Source organism: Eurypyga helias, unplaced genomic scaffold (genome assembly GCF_000690775.1).
Source record: "Eurypyga helias isolate BGI_N326 unplaced genomic scaffold, ASM69077v1 scaffold3402, whole genome shotgun sequence".
NCBI lineage: Eukaryota > Metazoa > Chordata > Aves > Eurypygiformes > Eurypygidae > Eurypyga > Eurypyga helias.
Window position 1 is genome coordinate 10941 of NW_010236435.1, and position 19562 is coordinate 30502.

The 19562-nt window shown below is 42.8% G+C and overlaps 1 protein-coding gene across 1 annotated transcript; it reads left to right on the forward strand.

Moving 5' to 3' along the window:
* Nucleotides 1–1081: 1081 nt before the first annotated feature.
* Nucleotides 1082–12912, forward strand: TRHR (thyrotropin-releasing hormone receptor; the record flags this gene model as incomplete). The annotated part of the gene is made up of 2 exons (XM_010147073.1): nt 1082–1876; nt 12526–12912. Coding segments are annotated over exons 1-2 (1182 nt in total), but the record flags the coding sequence as incomplete, so codon positions are not given.
* Between the last annotated feature and the right edge of the window lie 6650 nt (nt 12913–19562).

Here is a 19562-nt window from a genome sequence, read left to right on the forward strand (position 1 = left end):
GCGCATCTCAAAGTGGTTATATTTCCACCAGGCTTTGATTTGCCTGTGGTTTTACACAACCTGACTCAACTCAGAGGAGTTTATTCAACTAGAAGAGACTCTTCATTGAGGAAACGGTAGTGGATTAGGAAAACTCTGTGTGTGCACACGTGTATGTGACTGATCTCATTAAGGAGTAATTTGTGCTCTGATGGTTTTGTTGTTGCTGTGCTAGAATCCAGAAAAGAGCTGAAAGGGCTCAGGGGAGATGACAGCAATAGCAATAGGGGTTTTGAAGAGAATTGTCTGTAAAGACACCCAGTTTGTCCTGCTGTTTTCACAAGTTGGGGTACTTTTCTTTCTGTCAGCTCTGAAGGGACTCTTACAGCTCCATGCAAAGTGGGAGGCGAGAGTATATTACCATCACTTTCAAAAGGACGGGGGCTTAGGGGGAGTCAGAATTTTAGAAGTCAGTGTGATTTGGTTGCCAGTCAATCATCTCCTTTGTTTGCCAGGGTGGATCAATGTGATCGATATGTGAGACAGCCGTCTGAGAGGAGAGAGGAAAAGCAGCGTGAAGCAGAAAACCCGTGGGGCTTTACAAATCTTCCCTTTCACGTCCTGCTGCTGTCTCCACCCTCGGTGCGTTGTGACTCCTCCTGGAAAGTGGTGATGCTGAGGTCCGCCTGGACCGGATCAGCTCAGTCCCGAGCAGTGCTTCAGCCAGCTGGCAGTGCAGGAGGGCTCTGCCTTCCCTCCCGACGCCTCCTCCTCCTCTGCAGCGGGGAAAGCTCCCACCTCCACATGCTGTGTTTTCACGAATGCCTCCAACCAGCTAGGAGAAAACAGCTTTTTAGCCTGTGCAAATGAGCTGGAATCTTAGAGGAATTAACCTGTCTGGTAACTGCATTTACAAAGGCTGAAATTCCAGGTGCTTGTGGGTGAGTGGAGGAGAGTACAGGAATGGGACTGTGACTCCATCAAGAATGTACTCGGGGCTACAGCTCACCCACGCTCTGCTCCTCTCACCCTTTTGCAGGGGACCATGAAGAACATGTCCTGAGACGGAGTGCTGGGCAGAAGCAACAGCAGGCTGGTGAAGATGGAGAACAGCACAGGGGATGAACAGAACCAAACTGGGCTGCTACAATCAAGCCAGGAGATCGTTACAGCCGAATACCAAGTGGTTACCATATTCTTGGTCCTCCTGATCTGTGGACTGGGCATCGTGGGCAACATCATGGTGGTTTTGGTGGTCCTCAGAACCAAACACATGAGAACTCCCACTAACTGCTATCTGGTGAGTCTGGCTGTGGCAGATCTCATGGTGCTTGTGGCTGCAGGACTGCCTAATATCACAGAAAGCCTGTATAGATCCTGGGTGTATGGCTACGTAGGGTGTCTCTGCATCACTTACCTCCAGTACCTAGGGATCAATGCTTCTTCTTTTTCCATCACTGCCTTCACCATTGAGAGATACATAGCCATCTGCCACCCAATCAAAGCTCAATTCCTATGCACTTTTTCAAGAGCAAAAAAGATCATTATCTTTGTCTGGGCTTTCACCTCCATATACTGTATGCTCTGGTTTTTCTTGCTAGACCTTAATACAGTAGTCTACAAAGACACTACTGTTGTGTCCTGTGGCTACAAGGTGTCCAGAAGCTATTACTCTCCTATCTACATGATGGACTTTGGTATATTTTATGTTGTGCCAATGGTATTGGCGACTGTCCTCTATGGCCTGATTGCTAGAATATTGTTCCTGAACCCCATCCCTTCGGAACCAAAAGAAAGCTCTAAGACATGGAGGAATGATGTGGCTCACCAAAGCAAGCCTGTGAATTCCAAGATGACTAACAGGAGTTTCAATAGCACTATTGCTTCTCGAAGGCAGGTAGGAACAGCAGTTTGAAATGGCTTTCTAAAACCTAAAATCCACTTGTATTAGAGGTCACTAGTCTAAGGTGGTGGAAGGGGGTAAAACAAACATATTCTCCCTTTTTGCTAAGTAGTCAAGCTGAAAATCTGTGATACATATACACATACATATAAATATGTATTTTTTCTTGTGTATTCATTATTACCTGTTTCTAGGACTGTAAAACAAATGGTATTTTATTTCCTATATCAAAAAGCAAATAGGGATGTTAAGAAAGAAGGAAATATTTTTAACTATGATTTCTTTATACTACAGCCTGTTAGTAATCCTGACAAATACATAAAGTGACTCTTGGTTTTGAGATCTGAAAGAGAGGGAAGTAGCCCGGGAGTTTAGGAGACGAGGTTTTGTCCCAGCAAATGCAGTAAAGTTGTTACTTTTCCAGACTCTAACTCTCCTGTGAAAAGTCTACTTAAGTGAGTCTGCATATGAAAGAGCTCTGTAAATGCTAAGTATTTTTGTTATTCTGTCTCTCATAAAATATTTTTATGCATTGATGACACAAAACTGAGGCATAGGTTCAGCTAGCTTCTTTTTATATTGTTACACATGCATGCTGCAGTATGTAATGATACACATAGTTTGTAGGTTAATTTATGGCTGTTTGCAATAAACCATACTGCCTCATACCCACCCAGCATGCAGCAGGGTGCACAGCTGGGTGCTGTGCTGAGAAACGCAGGGTGCATCGCTCCGCAGCTGGCTCTCGGGAGCAGGCTCTGGCTGGGTCAGGCAGCTCGATGGGAGCGTTGGGAAGCAATGCTCCATGCAGAGCGGCTTGGCTCACAGTCCTCGGCAGCCACTGCAAGGCACCCCCGAGGGTCGCTTTGCCAAGCGGGATGCTTCAACCTCCCTGCACTGTACAGGTGATCCCTTTGGAAACAAAGCTGAGCTGTGCACCCTTTCAAACAAGCTGAGCGCCCCTCTTGGGGGATGGGTTGAACTTCATATGCTTACTCTATGTACACTGCTGCTTTTTATGGAGAGGGACTGTTTTCTCCTATTACAGAGATGGCACCGACCTCAAAAGTTAACTGAGCTGCCTGCTAAAGCACTGAGCGCTCTCAGAGCACTAGAGCCATGCTTTGAAATGCACAATGGAACCATGTGGGCTAGGAGATATTTAATTATGTGTCCCCAGTTATAGTGAATAGTCAGATTATGTGTTTAATTTTTTCTTTGTCCATTAATAGAAGAAGAAGATAATATGCTTTTCAAGTTCTCAGTATCACTTTAGTGTATATGCTTGATTATGTGTGCTTAACACCACTTGAAAAAACCGAGAAATCATTTACATTGAGCCTTGCTGAATGTGGATACTGCTTTATTATGAAAACAGAAAGTGACAATTAGAGTGTGATGTCTTTTATGTCTTGCATAGACAGCAAAACTTTTTCTAAAAGCCCAAGTAACCTGATGGTTTAAAGTAGCATCATTGTGAGTAAAGCTGGCCTTTGTGTGTAATACAACATAGGAATCAGAGCAAGGATGACGTGATATTCCTAGTAATGTTTTTATATAATACCAGCATGCAAAATATAGCCAGTGGTGTAAAATGGGAAAACACAAGTCCATGTTAAAAAAAAAAAAAATCTTAAATCTCAACAATTAGTAAGACACAGAAGTGAAAATTTCTTACTCTGCTGGCAAAAGCATGTCTATCTTACTGTATAGTTTGGCCTCAAAATGAGTTGTGCTGTCATGTAAAACTGTCTATAGATTCACAATTCTCAGAATTGTGCTTGCGCTACAGTGATGGAGTTGCATATGATGTCCAGCATGTGATCTGTGGAATAATGGACTGAAAATGAGGTGTACAGTTCTGACTCCTGTGGCAGTTCTCATACTTATCCAAGAACACTTCTACAGAATGAAATTTGTGCATCTTCCTCTGGTGGGTTGGCTCTGGCTGGCAGCCAAACACCCACCCAGTCACTTGCTCATTTCCCCCTAAGCAGGATAGAGTAGAAAGATAGGAAGAACAGGAACAAGAAAGCTTATGGGTCAAGATAAAGACAGGAGATCACTTACCAGTTGCTGTCATGGGCAATGCAGACTTGGCTTGGGGAAAATTAACTTCATTGCCAATTTTTTGCCCCTTGTTGTATCTCTAAGTTAGACTCAGTCCCTTCCACGAGGCAGTCAGCAGTGTGGGGGAGTTGTGGTCAGGCTGCAGAGGTTTCTCACTGCCACTCCTTCCCTCTAACTCTTTTTCTCTGGTTCAGTGTGTCCCCTCCATGGGCTGCAGTCCCTTCAAGGGGTGCCTGCTTTACTAAGGAGCACCACCTCCTCCTCCTATGACACTCCTATGACACTGGTGTTCCTTCTGCTGTTTCTTACTCAATTGTTTCCTTCTCTCCCTCTCTTTCCTTTTTTTTTTTTTTTTTTTGCCATTTCTAAGTATGTTTTCACAGAGGCACAACCAACTTGGCTAACGGGCTCATCAGAGTCCTGTGGTGGGTCTGTTGGAGCTGGATGGAACTGTCCAGCATGGGCAGCCCCAGGCCTCTCTCTTCTCAGAGAGACCACCCCTGCGACCTCCTCACTGTCAAAACCTCGACATGGACATTCAGTACAGTTCCATCGAATGATTATGATTAAGTATTATTATAAGTAACCTATCATGAGCTGACATTTATATAACATGCCAGAATGAAATGGTAAATTAGAGAGGTTTTCTCAACCTTCATTAAGGTTTAACTTATAAATTTCCTGACCATTTTTGATGATGATTAATCCAACATGGCTGTATGTGAATTGATTTATCCACTTAGTATGACCTGGATTGCTTGTTCCAGATTGTCTGGTCATACTATTTTCTTTAATTTTCTTGGGACTTCTCATTACCTCATCTATGTTTTAAAAGTCTTGCTTTGTTAAAAACTGTCAGATCTTGTTTTTCACCGGAGTAAGAAAGCTTTTTGTCCCCTACCTTGTCCTACAACGACCATGTTTTAGTTGAAGAGCACTATCTGAAGCTGGTTTTAACTCATAGCTGAAATAGATTCCATCAATCTGTTGTTTTTTAGATCTATATTATTAGATTTACATTATATAATCTATGTTGTTTTTTTAATCTATATTATTGTGTTAGCATATAGCTATCTGTACAGTAAGCTTTCTGTTTCTATATCAGCTTCCAAGAACTAGTCCTCTGTATACAGTCAATACTTTCTATTGAGAGACATATGCCCAGAATTGGAAGATGACAGACTGAAAAATGTGAAGAGCAACTTGGAAAACATCCTGGATACAAGAACTAGAATACCTCCTTGCACCTGACACTCATGGGGAGAGCAAGGCAAGAGAGGAACAGCCCTGATGTGGCATCTATAATAGCTCTATGCTCAAGGAGGAAGCGAATATAGTGTAAAATAACCATTTCCTCACAACTGTGGAGGATATCTACTGGATCTGAGACATGATGTGTGTGAGAGACTCAGTAGTGAGATAAACAGGAGGGATGGAGGTAGCTACTGGTGAAAGAGAACAGATGGACCACGTACAGTTTCATTCTCTGACATAAAAAGACGTTACACCAACACTGAAGGGGGAAAAAGTGGTCAGATGGTCAGAGGACTTTTGTTTTCAAAACAGGACGGCAATTTAGAGCATTCTGATGTAGAAAGAAGGCCTAGAATACATTTTAGAATGGTGAGTGAAGCCTGTTTTAACACATTTTCATGTGAGATGCATAGGAATCAGCTCAGAATGAAGATTAAATACATCGCCAGTGAATGAAAATCAGCTTTTCCAGGTAGAAAGTGGTTCTTTGCTTACTCATACCATTCCCTGCCTTCGCCCCCCCACCCACAAAATTTAAAAGTCACTGAACCATGTTAGTTCTAGAAAATATTTATTTCATTTCAATGTTTGGAAAGCTAACAGGAACAAAATCTCTTTACTACTGGATCAATACCTCCATATCAACAACCACCAACTGGCAAACCCTTCAAAGTACTCTTCAGGGCCCCCTAAAGTTTTCATTCACAGCACCCCAAGGCAAAACTGAACAGGGAAGAAAAAAAAAAGGTATTAAAAAATCAGTGGGTTTTTTTTTTTTTTTAATGTTGAAAGAGAAGTAAAGGCACAAAATCATGAAGTATCTCCACTTCCAACACTTGTTTCGCTGAACAACACCCGCTACCACTGATACTGGACAACTACTGAAATTATGAGACACTGGTTTACACTGGTTTACATTGAGTTAAAGTTGTATCGAGGAAAGGAGCACCAGTACATAGCCATAGAATGCATCAAGCTCCACTCTTACATCCAATACTGAAGAGCAAAGTTGATCCCACCTGTGCTATATTTATTCTGCTTTATAGACCTGTACTGGAGAGCAAAGTTTGATAGAAGTATTTTAAATGTTTTCAAAAATAAAACTGGTTTTATCTGACAGTCAGGCACAGCTACACACATGCGAATCCATTTCCAATTCACTTTGGATTTTCTATCAGTGTCCTAGAAGGAACAGAAACCACAGGTTTCTTTGTCTCTGCCTCTTCTTTGTCAGAGGCTAAATGTAGCTGATCCACTCTTTATGGAAAACAATAAGAATAATTTATTAACTTTGTAGAGCTCAGTAGGCAACACCTGACTGTCTCCTGAGGGCAGATCTCTGCCGGAAGAAGGAGAGATATTGGTATGCTCCATTTTCAGAGAAATCAATCTGTGCTTGAGGCTCTATGGAGTTAGACCCTGAGGAATCAAATAGTGTTAAGCTTGGTTTTAATATTTAAACATGCAGGTAAAGCTTCACGCATGTGTTTAGTTTATCACTTAAAGAAAAATCTTAAACCACTATTAGGTCAGATGGAGTTGGTGGTGACTGTTGACAGGGCTTCCAGCTATGCTTTGCAAAGGAAATAACCTTGAGAGACTGAAGTTCGTACACAGTTGGCCCATACTGTGGGAAAGCCTTTGACTGCCTACGGGGGGTCCCAGTGACAAAGACACAGTGACATGATGTTTTTTTGCAACAGAAGATTAGGAGAAAATGAAAAGGTGACTAAGAGAAAGGTGAGAACTCTTTGACCACAAAGAAACCACAAAGTATTTCTGATGAGCGATTTGTACAATTTGAACCTGACACAACAAAAAGCAATAGTCCTGGTGTACATATTTCCTCAAGTTGAATAGGGGGAAAGGTGAGAACGCAAAATTTTCCAGCACCCTTCAGCTGAACCCAGGCCACAGTAGCTGAAACATCAAATCTTAACAGAGGAAAGATCAATATGATGAGAGGATGATATCTTGTCAAAGAGTGTGTCTTAAGGCCAGACAGCTCAAAGTCCCATTTACTTGATTTAGAGCTAAAGAAGGAACTTCAATGCAAATTCAATGTTAAGACTTATTTAACAACTATATGATCACTTGGACAGATGATCACAGGTCCCAGGAAAGTGAATTGCAGTTGATTTCTGCTCACTCACTAGAAAATACACACTATGAATTTGTGACTCCCCAATTAAACACATTATTTGAACACATAAGGAATCCTAGACCTCCTAAAGCACTGGAAGACTGTAATTGTTTGTATGGGACAAGGGTAAAAACCGCATGTAGTGGCAATGAAGATTGAAGGTGGATATTTTAAGACATTTTATAGGCAAGTAGCATTATAACACCTGGTTTCCTTTCCTCAGTAAGAGATTGGCTGTTGATTGCAACATACCCAGTATTTTAGTGGCATTCTTCTGTTTCATGGTCTCTGAAATTGTTTGTGATTTCAACATCATAACCAACATAACCTTGGGATTGTTCAGCCTGAGAAGGGAGACCTTATAGCATCTTCCAGTACCTGGAGAGGCCTACAAGAAATAATGGGGGGGGTCTTTCTACAAGGGCCTGTAGTGACAGGACAAGGGGTAATGGGCTAAATTGAAAGAGGGTAGATTTAGACTAGATAGAAGGAACAAATTCTTCACTGTGAGGGTGGTGAGGCACTGGAACAGGTTGCCCAGAGAAGCTGGGGTGGCCTGCTAATGGTACTTGCAAACTATACACATTGTTAAATTTTCCAGAAAACACATTCACTGACTGTATCCTAATCAAAATTAATAACAATTGAGCAAGCATTAACTGCAGTTACAGGTATTTATCACACATAAATAGTAATGTGTGTTATAAATACAATTTGGAAAAAATACAAGTTTGACCAGATTGTCCATTACCAAAAATAATGAATTAACAAAATCCAATATAATCAGCTTATTGCCTCTACCAAGCAGCAGTTCATAGTCAACTTACATTCATGTACATTACACCTTCTCTTTGTACATGCCTGAAATTCAAGCTAACAATTCTTCAGTCTTTACTTTTAGTCTTCCTTTCTGTATCTTTAAAGTACCACAAGTATCAAAATAAGTGTCCAATTTTTTTCTTTTTTTTCACATACAACACCATCACAATTTCACTTATATCTAAACTGTCTCTGCTTGCAGAAATAAAATAAATAATAGATCCTATTTGAACTTTGGAAGGTTTAGCCACTTCTTTTATAGTTGCAGTTCAGGACAATGAGTTCAGAATAGATGTGTACCTAGCATGGTAAAAGTCCAAGGTTGATCACACTTTCCCTTCTTGTCTATTTTAGGCATTCTATTCCCACATCTTTTATTAAAAAGACAGGAGGGAAAGAAGGGAAAGAAAGATTTAATTTCATTAATAGAGAATATGTTGTTCAAAGTATTAAGAGCAGATTTCACAATAAAACACAGCTTCACTAACAAGTAACAATGACCAACATTATATGTTTCTCTACAGCTTGCAATATGAGGGGGGAAAAAGCTATTTCTACCTTTTTTTTTTTCTGTGCGTGCTTTATTTTTCTAATGGTCCTCCTTTTTTTTTTTTCTTCTAGTAGCACAGGTATTAGATCTATCAGCACTTCTAAATGTTAGTGCCTTTTCTTCTGAAGATTTGAATAATTTTGTTCTGCTTTGAATCAAGAAAATGTGCTGAAGACCCAGGCATTGAGGGAAGGAAGAAGAGAGTGAGAGAATTTAAAACTTAAGGACAGTAAAGGGATTTGCCTGTCACACAGGAAAACTTTGAAAATGTGGGGAAAATGAAATCCTTTTTTTCTGAGTGTACCTGTTCTGTGAACTAGCTTGGCAAGCATCTCATTACCTTTTAAAGAGAGCAAGAGGCCTGGGGAAGCAGGTGGGAAGACAAGGAATCCACCTGGTCCCCTTTTACAGCAGCTGAGAGCCCACACATTGTCTGGCTGAATTGCTTATGGAGTCACAACCTGAGTTGTGTGCTTCCTTTTCTCTTTCTTGTATGCTCCTCATTTTCCAGTCACCCAGGTCACATCCTGGCTCTGGCTGTGTTGATCTCTCTCACAAGTCCATTTTACCACACCAAGCTCAGCCAACAGGTCCCATATGTTTTCTTGTCCATCCCTTATATACACTGAATTATGTATTTGTAGGTAGATTTCACACTTTCCCCAAAGGAACTCCTCGTTTCCTCAGGTATCAAGGGAACAATGACAAATAAATACAGCCTTAGATAGCAAACGTTTGTTTATACTTGGGATGGGATCCAACTCACTTAACATTATGTGCATCTCACAAAATTAGTTGCTTAATCCCATCAAATCATCTAAGATCCACCCACAGTCAATTTAAAAAGGCAGGTTACCCTCTAGAGAAAGTCCTCTCTAGACAGTGATGCATTACGTGATCACCTGCCCCCTAAAGAAACCCCTCTGTTTTCTCCCAGCAGAGCGAGCTCAGACTCCAGCTTGCAATGCAAGATAAATTTTACATGGCTTACATGAAATGCTCAGTCATACCGCTTAGTTTCACTTGGACTGTTATTATATCAAGACATTAATCCTTTTATTTATTTAATCCTCGTCATTCTACACTTCTTTTGGATTACAGAATCACAGGCTGGCGTATACAATCTCTGTGCATTGCAATGAACACCAGCAAGCACAAGAAAGAGAGATACTATTACATGCCTTTAAAACACTGGAGTGGCTCCATGGCACAGCAACTTAATAAATATGACTATGACTTATACCTATTAATGCAATAAAAATTAATATTCAAAGGAGAAGAAAGCAAATACCAAGCTGTTAGTGCCATGGGAATGAAAATGGCTGGTAAAATAGCACTTTCTTAAAATGACAAGGTTTTGGAGAAGGAAGAAAAAGGAGAATACCAATTCAGAATTAAAATATTTGCAATCTATTCAGAAAAAAAAAGCATTTTAAACATTTTAGTTTCTCAAACCCCAAAAGATATGGCTTGAAGATTGGTTGCATGCAGCAAGGAACACATTCAATCGCAAGCACTTTGGTATCATTCAAAGTACACTTGAAATTCGGACTAAAATGGATTTGCTCAAAGCCATTTAATCATGTTTTCAATCTCCTTAACTAAAACAATTTGTACTCTGACTACAGGATAGGCAGTACACATCCACAAGAAAAGAGCAATCTGTGCTTGCCTTCAGCTGAGTAACGAAGGAGGATGCTAGTGCCTCTGCTTTCAGGGAACTTCGGTGTACAGTAACAGGGAATGAAAAGCAGGTTCTTAAAAAGTTTTGTCCACTTAGCACTCTATTGATGTCAAATAATTACACCTCCCCCGCAAAATTATGTTTAGTTATGTTTCATATTAAGTGATTTGAAAAAGGGTAAGGCAGTTTTTTAAGCGAAGTGGACCAAACTTTCCTCTAAACTACTTCTGTGGAGCCTCCTCAATCCCACTGAAGGTTTTTGATGTGGCTAAGAAAGCATCTTTGGCCTAAATCATCTGTTTAGAAGCTGGGTTCATTTGCAAAGGCAAATTCAGGAGTGAAAAAAGTCCAGGGCGTGCTTGCAGCGCTTGTGGGACAGAAGCCCTGAGGGGTGCCTCAGCCTGCGGTGGGGCGACTGTTCCTCCGGCCGCACTGGGAACAAAGTGAGAGCTGCCAGAGCACCTTCCAGGAGCTGCTGTCATTTGCACAAAGGCCATGCTCTGAAGTGTGGGTGTGAAAACTCTCTGCCTCCAGAGCCAGCCTAGGGAGGATTTGCCAAGGAGCAAGGAGCAATGTGAACTCAGGGTTCGTCTCAGGGACACAAACACTACTGGGCAGTTGGATCAGGCAGCTGAACTTCTGCCTGGCAATACAGAGCTTGTGCCAGAACTGTGATTTTTGGCAGCTTTGGAAGGATAGGCACTGCAGAGAGTTTAAAATTATGGTGAATTCTTCTTGTTAGCCTGCACCGATTGAACCACCAAGAGGTGCCACCAAAGCGGTGCTGTCCACGGCCACATACTTCTGCCTCATCCCTTGCACGGACTGTAGACTCTGTGGCTTGTGGGTACATGAGCTGGATTGCTGTCACCCTGAGCAAACCGACAACCAGCTCTTCGGAGGAGTGCTTAGTTTTCAGTTGGACCAGCAGTCTGACCTGACCCGCACCCTCCTTGCTGGGGCCAGAACAAGGAGACAAGTGAAAACAGGATTGCTTTTTCAGCTACAATCACAGGTTACTGGGGCTTCAGATTATGTCAAGACCAACTGATGGGGTCTGAGTGCTGCTGGCAAGACAGTGTTTTCCCTGGCATAAAGCCTGACAGCGCGAAACTAACCTCTTGGCATTTTTAAACACATGCAGCCTTCAGACTGAACTGATTTCAGCACAGAGCACGTTGTGCTGTGACCATGGTATTTTTTTTATCTGGTGCTAAGGACCAGTTCTAATACACTGTCAAATCACAGCTGCAGTAAGCTGAATACAGCAGCAGTACAAGCTAGTGGTGTTAGGTAGAAGGAAAATGCACCTCAAGCTGCCAGTATATGTGAATTCAGCTAACAGTTTGCACGCTACATACATATATGACTTTGAGGCGTACAGGACCTATTCATTTCAAGAGTAACCGCCTCTTTTTTCACTGCTGTAAAGTATTAACTGTGTGACCCTAAAATAGCCCCTTCCTGACAGTAAAATCAATTTATTTCTAGTTCAGTCCAGGATTCAAACTGACAGCTGCACCACTGTGATTGTCTGAGCAACTGTTCTTTAAAGACATACTCAGAAGAAATGCAAATTGCCAGTGATCAGTAGGTATGATAAGAGTCCCCCGCTGAGCTTCTGATAGAAAGGGACTTGATGCCTGTGCAAGCTGTTACCGACTCACCCTGAGAATGCTGAGCTGATGCAACACATCTGTTGGTTGGGCTCAGTCCGGTTGGTAATCCAAAATCCACAAGTCACTTCTTTTAAAAGTGGATTGTTTCCCACCCTAATGTGGTTGGGAAAAATGGCTTTAGACCCCTTTTTTTCCATTTGAATCAACACTTCTTTCCAGCTTGAGAAGTTGCAAATTCTCAGGTCTATAACAATCAGCTTACTGGGATGTCACCTGAAGTCATTTAACAAAAACTAGGAGAAATCTGAAGCGAGGGGTTTTTTGTTGTTCTTACTGTAGAAAACCTTTCTGAATCAAATATTGATCAGAAATTCCCATAAGAAGAGTTTGTCTGGAGTTTTGCTTTGGTCCTAGAGATGTAGGAATGCACATGTTCCTTCCAGGAACCCCTTGCAGGAGTACTAACCTTCTGCTCCTCTTCTGTCTCCCTCTGTGTTCCCCCAGGTTACCAAGATGCTGGCTGTGGTGGTAGTCCTATTTGCATTTCTATGGATGCCCTACCGCACACTGGTGGTGGTCAACTCCTTTCTCTCCAGCCCCTTCCAAGAAAACTGGTTCCTGCTATTTTGCAGAATCTGTATTTATTTAAATAGTGCCATCAATCCTGTAATTTACAATCTCATGTCCCAGAAATTCAGAGCAGCCTTCAGGAAACTCTGCAACTGCCAGCAGAAACGGGACAAGAAACCAAGCAACTACAGCGTGGCCCTAAATTATAACGTCATCAAGGAGTCTGATAACTTCAGCACTGAACTAGAAGATATTACCGTCACCAATAACTATCTGTCATCTGCAAAATTGTCCCTTGGTGATACGTGTTTGTCATCCGAGGTAACAGTTAAGATATTTTTAATGTTTGGTGTAATGCAATGTTTGGTGTATAGCCCTCATGAACCAGAGCACACAAACAGGATAAAGAGGCAGACGAACTATTCTACAAGGAGCTGGGAGGTCTCACAATTGCTAGCCCTTGTTCTCATGGGGAACTTCAACTTACCAGATGTCTGCTGGAAATACAATATAGCAGTGAGGAAGCAGTCTAGGAGGTTCCTGGAGTGTGTGGAAGATAACTTCCTGACACAGCTGGTGAGCGAGCCAACGAGGGAAGGTGCCCCACTAGACCTGTTGGGTGTGAAGAAGGACTTGCGGGTGATGTGACTGTTGAAGGTCATCTTGGGTGTAGTGATCATGAATCCCTTGGGAGACAGTCCTGAAGGGCAAAGGAGGCCAGGAAGGTTGGATGTTCTTCAAGAAGGAAATCTTAAATGCGGAGGAGGAGGCTGTCCCCATGTACCGAAAGACGAACTAGCGGGAAAGAAGACTGGTTTGGCTGGAGAGAGAGCTTTGGCTGGAACTCAGGAAAAAAAGGAGAGTTTATGGCCTTTGGAAAAAGGGGCAGGGAACTCAGGAGGACTACTACAAGGATGTTTGGAGGTTTTGCAGGGGGAAAATTAGAAGGCCCAAAGCCCAGCTAAAACTTAATTTGGCTACTGCCATAAAAGACAATAAGAAATGTTTCTATAAATACATTAGCAACAAAAGGAGGGCTAAGGAGAATCCCCATCTTTATTGGATGTGGGGGAAACATAGTAACAAAGGATGAGGAAAAGACTGAGGCACTCTATAACTTCTTTACCTCAGTCTTTAATAGTAAGACCAGTTGTTCTACAGGGACCCTGCCCCCTGAGCTCAAAGACAGGGATGGGGAGCAGAATGAAGCCCCCACAATCCAAGGGGAAATGGTTAGAGACCTGCTGCACCACTTAGATATTCTATGGGGCCGGGTGGGTTCCACCCAAGGTACTGAGGGAGCTGGTGGAAGTGCTCACCAATCCACTTTCCATTATCTGTCAGCAGCCCTGGATAACTGGGGAGGTCCCAGTTGACTGGAAATCAGCAAATGTGACACCCATCTCAAGAAGCAACGGAAGGATGATCCAGGGAACTACAGGCCACCACTATGACAAGGTGACCCACTTAGTGGATGAGGGCATGGCTGTGGATGTTGTCTATCTAGGCTTTAGTAAAGCCTCTGACCTCACTTCCCACAGCATTTTCCTGGAGAAACTGTGGTTTCAAGCGATTCCACAAAGCACTGTGAAATGTGCAAGATAGGCCTGTGACAGTCAGATTACTTATGAATCCGTTTAGTGATTCATTCCGTGCTACACAGCACATGCTACACAGCTGTGACACAGGACTGAATTGTCCCTGAGGAGTAAACGATCAATAGAAATGGACTATTTTGCTACCTGTTGCCTTCCTTCATGCTCTTCCTAAGAAAAAAATTTCAACATCGATCTTCTTAGTTTAAATGACTTCGCTTACATGTGTCTTTTGCTACTTTGGGTGTACTGATAGACAAGACTTTGAATGGCTGCTCACAGCTTAAATGGGCACACTCTTCACTGGGTAAAAAACTGGCTGTATGGGTGGGCCCAAAAAGCTGTGGTCAGCCGAGTTAAATCCAGCTGGTGGATGGTCACAAGTGGTCAAAACACAACAGCTGCCCAGCAGAAAAGGACCTGGGGCTGTTGGTCAACAGCCGGATGAATATGAGCTGGCAGTGGGCCCAGGTGGCCAAGACGGTCCATGGCATCCTGGCCTGCATCAGGAACAGTGTGGCCAGCAGCACTAGGGAATTGGTCGACCCCCTGTACTGGGCACTGGTGAGGCTGCACCTCGAATCCTGTGTTCAGTTTGGGCCCCTCACTGCAAGAAAGACATTGAGGTGCTTGAGCATGTTCAGAGAAGGCCAACGGAGCTGGTGAAGAGTCTAGAGCACAAGTCCTGTGAGGAGCAGCTGAGGGAATTGGGGTTGTTTAGCCTGGGGGAGGCTGAGAGGACACCTTATTGCTCTCTACAACTACCTGAAAGGAGGTTGCAGAGAGGTGGGTGTTGGTCTCTTCTCCCAAGTGACAAGTGACAGGACAAGAGGAAACAACCTAAAGTTGTGCCAGGGGAGGTTTAGATTGGGTATTAGGAAAAATGTCTTCACTGTTGTCAGGCTCTGGAACAGGCTGCCCAGGGAAGTGGTTGGGTCACCACCCCTGGAGGTATCTGAGAGGTGCTTAGGGACATGGTTTAATGGTGGACTTGGCAGTGCTGGGTTAATGGCTGGACTTGATGATCTTAAAGGTCTTTTCCAACCTCAGTGATTCAGTGATTCTGTGACTCTATTCTATGTGCACATGCACAGGGCTGTGATGGGATAGCTTTCACTGGGGCAGCGCAGCAAAGGACAAGGGAAGGCTGGCAGTGACATGTGATTCAGTACCAAAAAGAGAAAGGTCTCTGTCTGGCAGGGAGGGAGAACTGCCTGGCTCTGGAAAGTGATGCTGTCAAAGTGCCTTGTGCCCAGCATGATGGGTCTGGAAGGATCTGGAGTATGGAGAAGGATGCAGAGAAAGACATAAGTTAAACCCTACTCCTCGATGAGTACAGGCCAATAGTGGAGCATGAGGGAGCTTGGGCACGGTGCCCCACATATGTGTCTGGCAGGAGGCTGGGGACTGGTGTCTGAGCTCAGTGATTCCTCCTGGGCTGTGCTTTGGCTGCCTGGGGGAGGACAAGGTGGCATTTTCTTGTGCCTCACCCTCTGGATCCAGCTTGGGGTTAGCTTGCCCAGTGCCACCACGCAGCTGGAGCAAAGAGAAGACACCGAGCTCCCCCACAGCAGCACTCTGGTCCTGAGAGTGCGGAAAAACACATCCATTTCCATGCTACCTGCATCATCCCTCTATGTAACACAACTTTCTAACTCAGCTGATTTCCACATGATGTATATTGCTGTTTTCACAATGCTTTTTTACAAAATTCTACTTAAATGCTGCTCATAAGCCAGTATACCTTAGATTTACAATATATGTGAGCCACAGAGAGACTTTTTTTTATTTCCTTTTACAGATGATATGAAAATGAAAAGTATTTCTTTCTCAGTTTGCTTCTTCTCTCCTAAATTTCAGGCCTGAAGCCCACCTTGTTCTGAGCATGCGATCATATTAAACCTTTCGATGCTTTGTTCCCACCAACCTGTATGAAATGTAAAGGCATCTCTGCTCACGGAATTGCAGGAGTTACCATATATCCCTACACATCTGTCTACGTCCTACAAGAAAAAGCAGCCTCTTGGGGAGTGAAAAGCATTTACTACTGAGTCTAACTGAATGAACTTCAAGCAGGTGAGTTGGTTTCGGGGGAATACCCAAATCCTTCGTCTCATGTATTGCCCAAAGAGTGGTCTGCATTCTCAGAAAGAGCAAGGCTGCCCAGGACATCTCCATGGACGCAGCACGAGGCAATGGATGATTCTCCTGGTGAAAGTGAGCGGTGAGGAGAGGAGCTGCCTTTCTGCATGGCTGCACTGGGCAGTACCAGCGGGGCCCGTCCGGCAGCAGCCAGAACCGCTACCAATTACAGTAATTACCCGCCATTGACTCCCTCATCCTACAACAGTGCAAATGTAATTGCAGGCACCGTAACACGTTTCAATAAGCAGATATCTGATGGCAAAGAGCACGAAATCTTTTTGTTTCTTCTTTTTTCTTACCTTGGACAGCATGAAATAGGAAGACAGTTCAATCAATTCACAGCAGGGAGTAAACAAATTAAAAAGTCAGTAGGAGGCTTTATAAAAAAACTTTTATTTTTTTCAGCAAGCTGGTTTATAGATGTAACACTTTAAATTTAAGTCTCAGCTATTACTCAATCCTGTCAGAACTTGACAGGTATTGAAGAGTATTGGACAGGTTTTACTAGTTAATTTTATCTTGGTTCAATAGTAATTGTGTCTCAGGCCGCTACAGTTAGTTTATAGCTTCAATATCGATAATGTCTAGGGAAAAGAGGAAAAATCAGTGAAAAATGACACTATTTTCATTTTTCATGTCAAAGGTTATCCATTAAAATACTTCAGGACATAAAATGTCAGAAGAGGAGTCACCATGGCTTCTTACTTGCCAGCATCACTGCACGCATGCTCTTCTCTCACGGGCCCATGACAAGCAGCCTGGCGCCACAGTCTCCCCAACGCAGCCGCAGTCAAAACACAGCCTATCACTTGGGCCTTGCTCCAGACTAGCTTGTGCTCTTGCTAGAATGATGTTTTCCCGTTCCTGTGTAGCAGTAACCGAAACTCAGGAAGATATCTGCGTAGACTCATTATGAACATTTTGCACAGCTTTTGTACATCACATTTAAAAATCTGCAAAAACTTAATTGTTTTAGTAAAAAACCCATCTGGTGTGGAATGGAAGCGATAGCCTTGCTAGCATCGTAAGGCTTTCCTACCCAGTTTTCCTTTGCATATACAGCCGCTTCCCCAGTTCAAGCCACTTTCACTTCACATTCAGCCATATTTGCAAACTTAAAAGAGAACTAGAAATACCCTGATAGGCTTCAGATTTAGATTTCAATGTGAACCCATATCTGCTGCATCCAGGCAAGGAGGAAGTGGACAGTCTGTATCCTGCCCCGTCTGCATCTTCGCCCTAACTCCTGTTTTAACCTCGCGGAGCTCCGCAGGTACTGTCTAGCTCGGCGGAATGATGGCAGGGCATGGAGAAACTTCCTCCAGAAAGCCCTTTCTATCTTTTATTTCCATCAGCACGTGCCTTTTCGTTTTGGCAAGCAGAGGGAGAGAGACCATGGGGGTATCCTTGAGACTTTTACCTCAAGTCATGGGGAGCCAGTTTTAAACCAGGCAGGACAGCATACCTGTGGGCATCTCCCCAGGGCGGGCGGCACTGCGGAGCACAAGCACGGGCAGAACCCGCAGCTGAACCTATGCCGGGGCTAAGGCTGGCCAGCTTGTCTGCCTGAGCAGCACAGGCCACCAGACCCCTGCAGTGGGGTCTGTTTCTGTCCAGATGCTCCATCACCATGTCACCGGGAACACCCACACAAACAAAAGGGGGGTGTCCAGACTCTTTTCTGCTTTTATAATAATAAGGAAAAAAAAAAAAAATCACAGAGTAAGTCACATGGCAGCCAAGTGGACAAAGCTGACTAGGGTTCAAGAGTCAGAAGAGAATACCAATGTTACTCTAGAGTTTGTACCTAACAACCGTATCTCATAAATACAACACTGTAGCACTGACATAGGCTTTGAACAAACCTTTCCTTTGTAGAGCTTGATGTGAAATTACAGAGTTCTGTAGCATTTTGCTGCTCACACGTGCTTAAAGCTACAGTTTGCCATCATAAGAGGAAGTCAAGGAGAGGTACCACAACTTCTGTAACATTTCCTTCAAAGCAACTGTCACAGTAAAATAAAATTATCTGTGAAATATTACACAAGCATTTATATTTATTTAGCTAAGACATATTCAAAAAGCAAGTTCCTGTAGCTGACAGAGCAAAGCATTGGTGCACCCTCAGCCAGCAACACCCACAGCTGACCAAGGCAGATCCCCAGGTGCCAGCATGTGAAAATCCTTCCGCTTTTCAAATGCTGCTATCAATTAGGCATCTCTCCAATCCTTTCAGACCAGGCCCTACCCCCCAGACATTTTAAGGAGGTGCCAGAACTAGGTCCTGCTCTTAGGAAGCCAGCAGACCCCCAGGACAAGCAGTAGGTAAAGAGAATGCATGCCATGGAAACCCAGTCACACCATCAGGAGCACAACTGGCTACACCAGCAACTGAGCTAAGTATTTGTGTAGTAAGAGAAACACACACCTACACTTTCATCTTGACCCTTTTCAGCATAGACTGATCTACAACTCTTGCACACTGACAATGTGAGAAGTAAATTCTCTTCTTTATTTGACTTTGTGCTCAAAAATAATTTTCTGCTTTCTCAGTCTCCATAGTTGTTGTTTTTTTCAGATGCTCAGGTGCAGTGTTTAAGCCCATATTCTTTGTGAGGTTTCAAAGGGCTAAAATCTACATAGGTGACTTTGTATGCACCATCACTTGGAGCAACAAATGAAAAGGAATTATTTCATGCTGATATTTATTTACAGAAATGATTTTGCATGCAAATTTTTTGCACAAATGCATTATCTAAAATTGCAGGTTTAAGTTAAGGTGTGATTTTAACTCATAATGTACAGTGCCTATGTCTTTATAGAGGTTATTCATGAAATCCATGCTGATTTTATACTGATTCCTACAGCTAACACTATGAAACTGTGCTCAGTATCTTGCCAATGTGATTTTAGATCTATGTCTGTGTCTGCTCTTATAACAGCAACCAACTGTTTTCATTGTACCTAGATGTTGTAGATTAAATATCTGGACACGTATTTATTTAAAAATTTGTGTGATTTAAGTTTATTAACAATAATCAAACTGCTAGAAGTGATGTCAACTACTGACTGCAGTAATATAACTATTTATCTTTATATATTTATTTTTGGGTAACAAATTCTGTTGCAACATTTAATTTGAAAGAGTTGTCTGATTGGTAGCAATATTGAAATCCATGTCTATATCATTTAATGGATTTTATGTAAGAAATTACATTCTTACTGCTTTTT